This window comes from Diabrotica undecimpunctata, chromosome 5 (assembly GCF_040954645.1).
Source record: "Diabrotica undecimpunctata isolate CICGRU chromosome 5, icDiaUnde3, whole genome shotgun sequence".
NCBI classification, from domain to species: domain Eukaryota; kingdom Metazoa; phylum Arthropoda; class Insecta; order Coleoptera; family Chrysomelidae; genus Diabrotica; species Diabrotica undecimpunctata.
The window spans coordinates 91,997,068-92,009,772 of NC_092807.1; the positions used below are offsets into that span (position 1 = coordinate 91,997,068).

A 12,705-nucleotide genomic window follows, 5' to 3' on the forward strand; every position below is an offset into this window, starting at 1 on the left:
TGCGACATTTAATCTTTTGGGTATTGTTCCGCGACTCATTGATTATAGTTCCCAAGTAGTTGTATTGTGAAACACGTTCAATTCTCATTTGGTTCACATACAGATCTGCTCCAGTTATGTTTTCCTTTCTGATGATCATTAGCTTGGTTTTGCTGGTGTTTATATCCAGTCCATATTTTCTGTGTATTTTGTGTGTAATGTGTAATTGTAATATACAGTAATGATACATGTGTAATTGTTAGTTTTAACATGGTACTGATTTTTTCTCGGAAAAATGATGTTTTCTTTTTTGATCTATCTTAGACTAAATTTATAGAATTTGATTTCAGTTTCATTGAAATCTTTTACACAAGTATTTGGATTTTACTATATAAATATATTAATTATTGATATACTGATATTAATATAATATAAATAATCTTGCAGTATATTGTGAACACTTTATTTATAACTTAAAAAGTTTGAGATTGGCACTCTTATAGTGATTATAACTACTGGAATAAAATTGTAAAACAAAAAAATTTTACCCGATACTGGAGTGGTTTAAACGTAGCAATACATATTATACATGCGTAGTGTTTGTTTCGTTTGATTGTAATCAACATGGCAGTTATAGACGTACGATATAGTCGTCCTGTTTCGACGCTGTGCTATTATTAGTAAACTTTTACAAAAATCGTATGATCTTGTGTTTAACTTTGATAAATAGAACTGTATATTAATTAAAATAAAATATTATTAAACCATTTCTCGTAAACCCCATAAGACTACTTCCGTTTAAATAAGTTACCTGCCAGTGAGTTTATGTATGCACTGCCCAAATAAAACTTTTATGCTCATACTGTTAAAGGTCTTGAAACCCGAGCCAGGACACACAAAAAATTCATTGAAATTTTAACATGGAAATTCAATCACGTGTGGCTGTTAAATAATAAATGTTTATGGGTTTAACTTTTTTGCTTCAACATAATTTGTTGATGTTATTCATCATAAAAATTATATTTTTATCACCAAATGTGAAAAGCAAACTGTAACTTATAGTGATAATACATGGAAAGCGAATTTGTCGTTGTATATTTCTAACTCGTTTTAACTTTTAGATACAAATATTTAAAGTTTTTTCTGTCACGTCAATTATTTTTAATATATTAAAGGCGAGAAGGCAAAATGTCCTATTCGAATTTTGTCGATTTTTATATTTTTGGTCCAAATAATCTTAAATAAGACTGTTGATCACCCCATTGAGGAATATTTGCAAAAGGTGTCAACAGTGACCCGAAATACGCATATGTATTTGAATTTAATCTATTTAGGCTCATTAAGAAAAAAGAGTTATAAAAATCTTAATACATTTTTTTCAATTATTGTACTTGCCCAAACAGTGGCTCTAGACGTATGTAGCAGAAGGCAATCCATTTTTTAAGGATTCAGTTTTAAGATATATTAAAACAATTACAGCATTTTATCAAACTTTTTAATAAAAAATCTGTTTGAAAAAGAGCTGACTTTTTAACTTATAAGCATCGATTTTATGTCACCCGCTTGTAAGTAGGCTTACTGAAAAGATATTGAAAAAATACAGTCTAAAAAAAGAACCCTCTATAACCAATAATAGGTAACAAACGCATTAAAAATGAAGATCTAAATTTTATAATCCTTTATAGATGGCATATTCCGAGAAGGAGTAAAAAGATATAAACCGTTGAATTAATGTTTCTCCTAAAATACCGGAGTCCCAGCTCCGTTTTTTTTAGAACGGAACTTCAAATTGGAGCGCCCCAGAAAGATTTTCAATATCTGTTTCTATGGCAAGCAGATGCTTTATTTTTTCTTTGAATTGCGGTAGCTGGATAAAATAATAAGATCTGTGATATTATTACGCATTACCAATAAGTTAAGTTTTTCCATAAAAAAGTTGAATTTTCTTATTATCTAGTAAGAAATATTTAGACTTTATTGTATAATATATATTATTTATTTAAATATTTAATAATTACCAATAGTTCTTTTTGTAAAGTTCAAAAAGTTTCGTTTCAAAATTTGTTTTAAAATAAAACTATTTATTCAGAGTGTAAAAACCTCTTAAGAAAGTCGTCTCATATTTTAATTTAAATAAATATTTAAATAAATAAATAAATGTGAAGTATTATTAATAATATATATTTTTACTAGCGACAAAACTGATTACTGATTAACAGAAAATAAAAAAAAAACCTAAACATATTGTGCATGAAAAAAGTTAAATTAATTTTATGCTTTCTGATAAAAATATGTAATATTTTTTTGCGTTGCACAAATGAACAACGATGACGGTTTTCTAACCGTCCAATAATTGTCCATGTCTAAATTAATTCCATAAATTTCCAACGGTTGGCTTTGTGTTTTGTTTATTGTCAATGCAAAAGCCAAAAGCACGTAAAATTGTAAACATTTAAAATCATCATGTACGCAGCATGATGATTCAACGATCATGATGATCAATGACAACTGATCCTACTTTTAATTGAAAATTGTTAGGTGGAACTGCGGGTAATTCCAATGAATTTAAACACAACAACTGTAGGATAAACGACTACGAAATTATGATTTATAACTGATTTTTACGAAAACAACGGTCCTGGAAGAAAATTCAGAGTAGTATATTCAACCGAATATACATATAAAATTTCATAAAAATCAGTCAAGCCGTTTCGAAGAAGTGTGGGACCTAACTCTGTGATGGTAATATGGCTATTAAAAAATAGGGTTTTTTTTAATAAAAGGGTAAAAATTAAGGGGTTTTGTGTATTACTAATAACTTTGCCCGTCGCACGATACGGAGATCCAATCAATTGTCATCTACAGTTAGTCATTAAATTTTTAAAACAATAAATATCTTGCATATAATCCAAGTAAAAATAAAGTATGATCTGGGGCACTTCTGACTTTTTCATCATGTTTTTTACTAAACCCTATTGTCTGTATTATCTTGAAGCTATTTTCTTGTGGCATGTTAGAGTAATTACTATTTAAATGGGAATAAGCCACAATTAAATGTTAAAGTACTTTTCTTGACGTTTCACTTTATTTTTATTTATTTACTAAAAGAAGCGGATGATAAAAAGAGAATAATCAAAGAAGCGGCTCTAGTTATGCTAAATAAGACCAATTGTGTCGCAAATACTCCTCGGCAGAATGCAGTAGGATCTGGTTACCCTTATTAAAAGAGGAAGTTATTAAAAGAAAAATATCAGTATTAGTAAGTCAGTAACATATAGAGGATACATCATTTATATTTTTTAAATAACAAACATTTAAAATAAGAATTTGGTGTTTATTGAAAGTAAACTAAATGAACGACCAAATATCTATCATGTCGGGATAGTATTATGAGGTTTTTTTCCTGGGTTTTCCCTTATAATTTACTATGGAATCACTAACAGGAAATTTTTACTGCCATCATGGCATGTGTCTGTCTTTTTAAAGACGAATTACATGCTATGACTTTTTCTGATGGATATTCTCAAGTTAAAGTTGATTTCATGTAATCAAATGAACTATCTTACCAGTAAAGTCGTCCCAGGAACGTAACTCAACAATATTGGCAATATCATTTTAAATTCATCTACTTTAAAATGTATAATGTATATCTGAATTGTCAATATAAATGAGTCAGATAAAATTAAATTATTAGAAGAATTTTTCACCAAGTAACAAAAAAAACAACATTTGTTAAATTTACTAATGTTTGTATTTTGAGGACGATTTTCGAAGTGGAAATTGAAACGCCAATAAACGTATTTTAACCTTTAATTGTGGCTTATTCCCATTTTAATAGTAATTACCTATACTATGTCTTACATGTATATGTACTATACGTCTCACGTCGTTTGATTTGATGTGTTTTATGCTAGTAGGATAGTTGTTTATTTTGTAATCAGTCAGAGGCCTTTTTCGGGTCAATTAAGCAAATTTGCCTTATATCCAATTTATGCTTTATATAAGCAAATATGTCTTTTATCATCCATAGTGTCATGTGATATGTCGTATCTCGCTAGACGTTCATTAATACAGAAGACAATGTGTAGTGCCCTTTTGGTAGTCTCTTTGTTTGTTTTTTCTATCCAAATATATTTGTTATATCACAAAGTCACATCTGCCTCTACTGTCTTCTAGAATATGTCAAGGGTGATTTATAAGATCTACCTTGATTTCTTTTATTCTCGCTGACATGATACGTGGTATATTTACTTGACAAAAACGAATATTAAGCTGCGGTTCAATCAGAGTGAATACTAAATTGTGCAAAAACTGTCTTCGTGGTAAACGAATCTCGTTAATATGATGATAGAAAAAGATCATGGAGTTTATGCCAGCTGCATTTAGCATGGAATAAAAAATTATCATTTGCCATCATTAAATATTTCTAGCGCAGTCGTAGGCAGCACATAACTTATCTACTGTGTCAACTCCCACTTTGTAGAATTGGAGTTAAGAATCATTTCAGGTTTCATGGAATCCTCATCAATGTATTGGTATGATATAAACTAGACAGGAGAAGTACGTTTTTATTTTTTTTTTTGGTATATAGGACACCAAAGTAATATCATCATAAAAAGCAAACTTTCTGGATTAAGTAAGTCTGCTTATGGGTTTAGAAAACTCATGAGCTAATTCCTTTTTATTTTTGCGATACGTTCTTAGAAATTTAAGTTTGTAATCATGAAGGAAAGTTTGGGTTATTGATATGCTTGAAAACCAATTGTCAGCAGTAATGTGTTGTTTTTCTTAGAGGCTCAGATAATATATTTACCTTTACCTTTAGCTTACAACAAAATAACCTGGTGATTGTTGCCCCGAAGATGGTTCTAAATTGCAGTGATAAAAAGTCTTGGATCCTGCTAGCGTAAAAATTTTTCATCAATACTAGTGGACCCGACAGACTTCATTCTGTCAAATAGATTTCAAATATGGCAGTTTATTTCTTTAATTTTTCTGAACAGAATCGTCACCATAATGATAGGGCGGTGTGTGAATGTCAGTTCGGGTTCCACGAACTTTTGCCACCATTTTGGACCCACTAAAAACCCCGACTGATATGTCTACCAGAGGGCTTCAAACTAAGAGGGAAACTTAAGGTTCAAACCTGATAAATAATCTAAAGGGATAGTGGTAACCTAAAGATGATAAATATTTATAAAGTGGATGCTTCAATGACAAAACATAAAGATAATTAATTATTTAATATTATTATTATTAACATAGGGTTAATAACCGATGTAATAAAGAATATTGAAATACAACGAATATAAGTATTTTCAGTATTCGCTTTATTGTAAATAAAGTGAATCATAATTATTAACAAAAATCTGTTTTATTTTTATTGTAGTGTTTTATGATACACAATGTTTTTTGTTTAATTACCTGGTGAATATACAAACAAATCTCATGGTTTTCCAATATGGGAACAGGCAACATACAATTGACCATGTGAGAAACATGGGTTTTCTCGATTAATACCACAAACACCTAATGATTGCTCCTGGGACTTATTTTTCTGGCCATAGCAAAAGCAAGCCGCACTGGAAACTGTAATCTTTTAAATTCAAATGGTACATCAGTCGGAATCATTGGGATGCGTGGTATCAAAACGTCTTCTACTTTATACTTTCCTTTCAGTATCGTTGCTTCTATTACGTTGTTCACTAATTTTTTTTTATCGCTAACCGTGTGCCGTTGTAAAAACGCGGTTGGTTGATATTTCTCAACATTATAACTACCGATCCAACCTTTAATTGAAGATTTAGAGGTGGTAATCCTGGTAAATCCAGCAAGTTTAAAAATTTAGGGGGATAGTTGACGACATCATCTTGGTTAGTAGCCGAATCAACTATATATATATCCTCATTTCGCCTGTAATTTGTTCTTGAATTTTAAAATTTAATTCATTTATATCTATGTTTTTTGCAGCCATAATAGCCCGTTTGCTAAACCAATCATGATTTTTGTAATTTTGAGCAACATATGGAAACACCTTGTGAATAAGTTTATCTTTTAATCGAGTTAACTTACAAAAACTTTGAGGAAAGTTAATGCAACCAGCCAAGGTGTCTATAGAAAATTTTCCGTTACCAAGGTGAATGAGTTGTTTGAAGAATATGTCTCCAGATTGATCATTTTACAACTCGACATGCATATTCTTGCTTAAGTGTAATACCTTAACATGTTTCCACAAATTGGAGGACTTTAAACATGCATTGATTTAATCAGCTGGCGTTGATCGTGGAATCACTGGCAATGTTTGATGAAAATCTCCTGCTAATAAAATCACTGCACCATCAAATGAGTTATAATTGCTCCGTAGATCTTGTAAGGTTCTATTGCCTCCTCCAAAGATTTTTTATGTGCCATCGTGCATTCATCCCAAACAATCAATTCACATTGCTGCAAAACCTTTGCCATTGCAGAGTTCTTCGAAATGTTGCAGGTTGAAGTTTTGTTGGTTTGCATGTTAATTGGCAGTTTTAGTGCTAAATGGGCGTTCGACCACCTTCAAGCAAAGTTGCTGCGATTCCCGACGAAACGAGTGCAAGTGCAATTTTATTATGTGAGCTAACTATTGCTAATATCAATGAAATCAAAAAAGTTTTTCCTGTACCACCAGGTGCATGTAAGAAGTAAATCCCTCCTGTTTTATCATTTGTTATTTTTATAAGTGTATCAAATACATACTTCTGTTGTTCATTCAATAGTGGAAGATTTGATTAAATTAATTCTTTTAAAGTGTTGAGATCATACAGTTTTTCTCGATGCAACTCTTGGTTAAAAGCATTATGCATTGGACGATTGGGCGCGGCCAAGCCTAATTGAAATAATCGTTTATTTGACATCATCAAGCTCATGTCCTCAATTGAAATCAATGCTTCATTGCAAATTTCCTCGCATATTTGTATATTTGGATTTTCCCTTCTAATCCCTATTTGATACAAAATATCATCACACATATTATCTTTGTGCTCGATCCACAAATCATTTGGGTTTGATGGGAAGCATGTAGATATGATTATAGAAAACAATGTTCGTATTTGATGAGCTTGTGATGATACAGCATCATTGAGAGTTTGATCCCAATGAGCGTCATTTTCTAGCAATTGCAAAAGTTGGCAGGCTTCTCTGTATGATCTACACAAATCACGCTCAACAGTACGTAAATGTTGAAATGATGTTGGGCCACATACATCGACTAATAGCAGTCGTAATTAAAAACATTTATCATTGCTTGGATGTACTGAATAAATTCGACCAATCGCATCGGTAGAATATACATCTGGGTATCCTGTAACTGGTTTTCCTTGTTTTCGTCGCTATAAATCTTTGAGGATTGATTCCAAGTATAATATTTTGACATTTTAGAATATAACAATGTTTGGGCAAAAGCATCGTTTTGGCATATCTCAAAAAACTGATTAATGTAGTAGATGGTGGCTGAGCAGCCCTTTGTACTGCGTTCTGTGCTGTAAAATATACTCTTTGTCCATTTTCTAAATACACAGCTAAATGAACAACAGTAGGGTGCCTCTCATGAATAGGAAAAGAAAATATTCGCTAAACTGCTTCATTACTACTAACATAGCGACCCATTTGGTATTGGGTAACTCCATCATTGGAATTCTCTGCATTAATACCAATCACAGCCGTATCACTCCCTTTGGTTATATATTTGCAAATGTATTTAATAGATTTCACTGAATGGCAAGATTCAACGTTGATGTGCGCTTTGAAGGTTTTTGATAAAATGGGTGAATATGGAACAATCCAGCGATTATCTATTTCAATATATTCTTGATTTAATTTGACAATTGTTGATCTTCCATTTTCTGCTGTCGATCGGCGACGATACAGTGGATAACCGTCATTACCAGTGATTGTTTCAGATATTAATGTCCGTGGATATCGCTTTGAACATTTACCATCCACCATACACGGTGAATTTTGATTAAGAGTTCCACAGGGACCATGTATCTTGTTTTTAATAACTACCTCATGCAATATAGGATCTACGTCTAGATTAGGGATTTCAGCTGATATTGCTGCATCAACTTTATTTGGCCTTATCTTTTTAACTAACCAAATCAAAATGTGTGCATGTGGTAATCCCCGTTTCTGCGACTTCACAAAATACATATAAAATATTTGTATGGGAAAAAGAAAAGGGCTGTTTTAGGGTTTGCGCGGAAACTATTCGAATTTTTCTCGCCGTAAAATCCATCCTTATTCTTCAAGGAACATTAAAAAAACAAGAATTGTTAAGATTGGTTCATGCGTTGTTGAGTTATACGCTTGCCAACACATTTTGCGATTCAATTTTATATTATAGATATATTTTGTTTATTAGGTGTATAATGTCTAAAACTACATCGGCCTCTAAATGCCTCCAAATTTTAATCTATTGTGACATATTTAAATGGCGTGTAACCCTTTTTGCAAGCCATTGTATTCGCAACAATTGAGTTCTACAAGGAAGGGTTGTTAACCCTGCGCTCAACCCCCTTTTCATCGGAGGACCAAGGCTCCCTTCTTCTTCCCTTCCCTCCCCTCTCCCTTCTTTTTTATTCTTCCCTGTATTTTTTATTTTCTTTTTGTGTATTTAGGACATATTACCTGCTCACCTTCGATATTTTATTTTATCTACACCCTGTATGTAAAATATTAATCTGTATATAAATGTTGATATTATTTAGGTAAAAAGACTGTTTTATAGAGATTAAAGGATATGCAGGCAATTTTGTTCCTCCTTTATATATATAGGCATCATCTGGTGTCACGCTTGAATCTAATTCTTTGTGATTGTTAACGTTGCAGAACCAGATACAGAAATCGTGGGCGGCCCTGAGTTGTTCATTGATCGTGGTAGCACTATTAACCTCACCTGCGTCGTTCGACACAGTCCCGAGCCACCGGCCTTCATATTCTGGAACCACAACGATGCTGTAAGTATACAATTACGTTTTGTATTAATCACAAGGGAATATTGATTGATTGGAAATCTATTTTAGAACGAATCTATGAGGCAATTACATGTTTCATTTAAATTGTTGTTGCTAATTTTGATTTAAAAAAAATGTTATGGAGTTAAATATATAATAAATTACAGTTTTATAATAGTATTATATTTAAATTTAACAGGTCACGCTTTCAATATTTAATTTCTCAATAATATATTATTTCAATAATATAATATAAACTATTTTGTTAAAACAAAATACAAAACAAAACATGGCTCTACGCCGTCAAACAGTTACCCTGAAACTGGTATTCTCAGTTTTTGAGATACAAAATAATAATTGTACCGTAATATGCCGATACGATTGGAGAAACCAATTGTTTTAACTTAAAAACAGACTTTTTCTTACAGACTTATTTTCTTACTCTTATTTCTTTCAAAACTAGAACTTAACATTTTTCATTGATTTTTTTTTACCGTTTGTTGCTATTGGGAAGACTCTTGTTTCGTTTCATAAATGAAAACCTTAAGCGCGTAATTAATAATAATCTTTTTAAGCATATTTTTATTATTAGCAACCATTTCTAAGTTGCGCAGAGTGACTAGCAAGCGCATCTTTTTTTGGTCTCTTGTGAGCAATATTGTAATGTATTTGCTACACATGCCAGTTATTTATAAATTCTCTACTTCTTTACTTACAGAAGTCTCACATGGTCGATATCTTTTGGTGCTGTTATGCTAGAAGGTCAACTAAGATTATTTTTAAATGAACCATTTCTAAACCATCGAACAAATTTCCAATCCATTTTTCAATGTTCCAATTTTCAATGTTCCAATTTTCATCGAACGAAGTTTCCAGCGAAACATTTTTTTTACAAATGTATATATCTTCAAAGAATCTATACATGACCTAAATAGTTTTCACAAGACTTCTTTCGGGTTTATAGTCCAGTCGTCAGAGATTTGACCCTTAAAAATCATACGAAGAAGCTGAATTTTGCAGAGGATATTAATTTTGAGAACCCAGAAAAAGATACAAAAAAAGTTTACCACTTTAACCTCTGGGCTTTCCCCTAACTCCCCCATTGTAGGGGGCAAAAATGCAAAAAAAATCGATTTAAGAAGAATCTGTACGTCATAGAAAAAAATGTTTTAAATAAAAAATGTAGCTGATATAATTTTAAACAAAAATGTTCATTAGCACCTTTGGTATAGAATAAACCGTTCTCTCAGAAACAACGCTTGAAGCGACCGATGGTTTTGAATGTTAGTTCCGCGCGCGAAATCAACAATAAATAAAATTTGTATCAACTCGACGGTAAAAATCATTAACTTTTGATCAGAATCACCTATCGAAAAAAATCAAAATACGTTTTGAAGATGAAAAGTGTAACTTTCGTATGCAATTTTTATATTTTGCCGCAAATTTAGTCAGTTTTTATAAAGCTATTCAATAAATAAACTTTACTGCGCGATTTTTGGCATTTTTTACAATTTTCGTAAGATCAATAAAATTTATTTCTTTAAAGACCCGTCTTCAAAACCTGTAACATGAACATTCAATTTTGATTTCTGTCAACAAATATGAGGCATTTGAAATATGACTAAAAACGCAGAATTTAAACTTTTACATTACAAATGATCGCACGTCACGGGAAATACCTTCAAGAAGACGTTTTTGAGTGTAATTTATAGCAGAAGTTAAGTACTCGTGAAAAACGTACTAGCGTAATTAAAAAGGAGCCGTTTTAGATATTTTAGATCGCTTATAATGTAAAAGTTTAAATTCAGCGTTTTTTAAGCATATTTCAAATGCCTCACATTTGTTGTCAAAACACAAAAACAAAATGTCATGCTATAAGTTTTGTAGATTAGGTTTTACTTATGGAAACTTCATAGTGGCTGGTCAATGAAAGATATACATTGTATTGATCTCATAAGAATTATAAAAAATGGCAAAAATCGCGCCACGTTTATTTATTTAACACCTTTATAAAAAATAAGTTCATTTATTGCAAAATACAAAAATTACATACGAAAGCTAAACTCTTTGTCTTTAAAAGGCATCTTGACTTTTGTGGATAGGATACTTGGATTAAAAGATATTGAATTTTTACCGTCGAGCTAATACAAATTGATTGATTTATTGAGCATTGATTTCCCTCACGTAGCCGACATTGAATATCGGCGATCGCTTCAATCGTTGTTTCTGCGAGAACGGTAAATTCTACATAAAAAATGGCTAACAGACGTTCTTGTTCGAAATTATCTTAGCTACATTTTTAATTTAAAACATTTTTTTCTATGGCGTACAGATTTAATCTTCTTGGTAAATCGATTTTTCCCCTCTCTACGCGGGAGGTTTTAGGGGAAAGCCTGGGGGTAAAGTGGTAAACTTTTTTGCATCTTTTTTAGCGTCCTAAACTTGATATTTTTGACAAAATTCAGCTTGTTTGTATAATTTTTAGAGGTTCAGTGGCATTTTCGTCTCTGACGAGTGGAGTATTAAAGCAAAACTTTATTTAACTTAATCCATGGCTACTACACTTCTCCATCATTTTCAGGTATAACAAAATTAAATAAAAAAATGTAAACAAAAGTATGCATTAAACACGACACTTTCCGTTGGCATCTTAGATATTCTGCAAATTCTGAAATAGTTTAAATATTTACCAATTACGATCGTACCCCACAAAGGACACTGGCTGATTTAGTGCCAAGTTAGGAATAAAATGAAAATAGTTTTGGAAGACTCCCAATCTGGGTTATATTCTATTTATGTAAACGTAGTTTAAAAATACGAAATCTTCAATAGTTATGTTTTACACGTGCGTGTGGGTGTGTGTACGTGTGATCATGGCGTTAGACAAAATTTATGCCACAAAATAAGAATATTATTAATTAAAATGTTTCATGCTGTCTATTTCTTTAAACTATAGCACTATTTTTGCATTTTTAATAAAATTTATGATTTATCTGAGGAAGATAGGAAAGCTGTAATATTTACCGCTAGTGGAAACTCATTGTGAATAAGGTTTTAATACAGAACTGAAGAGAACCTAGTGTTCAGAGAACATTCGAGGAATATATGATTTAGATTAACAATGGATACGTTGTCTGTCATTGCGTATTTCTGACTATTTAGTCGTCATCAATACGGTACAGCTCCAAGTAAGATAGGAGAATGTTACCTTGGAAACGGGTTAGCACAGGAGCAATGCGACCAATTTGTGGCAATAATGTTAGAAGACTTAAAGGTTTTCAGAGCAACAACTAACACATCCACTGAGGAAGCTACAGCTACCTGAGCGAAGGAATGCCAAACATTTGGAATGTTTTAAACAACAAGAAGGGGTTAACGCAAATTCATAGTAAAATAAAGGTAGGAAACATCGGCATAGCTCGAACCAAAAAAAAAAACAATAAAATATGTACATAAGATGGCAGGCAACCTTAAATACGTATTCTGGTTATTTGGTCGTCATTCGTACGATACAGCCAAGTTGGGATAGGATAATGTTAATTTGTGAAAGGATCACTATAGGAGCAACGCGACCAATTTATGGCAATAATTGGGTTAGACGACTCAGTTTTCAAGGCAACAACTAAAACATCCACGTAGGCAGCTACAGCTACCTGAGGAAAGGAACCCCAAATGTTAGGAACGTTTCAAACAAGAAAAAGGTTAATGTGAGTGTTTGGGAAGGATGTAATATTTATTT

General features: G+C 31.8%; 1 protein-coding gene across 1 annotated transcript in view; it reads left to right on the forward strand.

The window, feature by feature from the left end:
* Positions 1 to 12,705, forward strand: part of LOC140441457 (lachesin-like) — a 552,705-nt gene that overhangs the window by 335,765 nt on the left and 204,235 nt on the right. Inside the window, exon 3 of the mRNA XM_072532192.1 lies at positions 8,842 to 8,969. Coding sequence (XP_072388293.1) covers positions 8,842 to 8,969 — 128 coding nt within the window. The remainder of the gene's footprint in view (positions 1 to 8,841; positions 8,970 to 12,705) is intronic.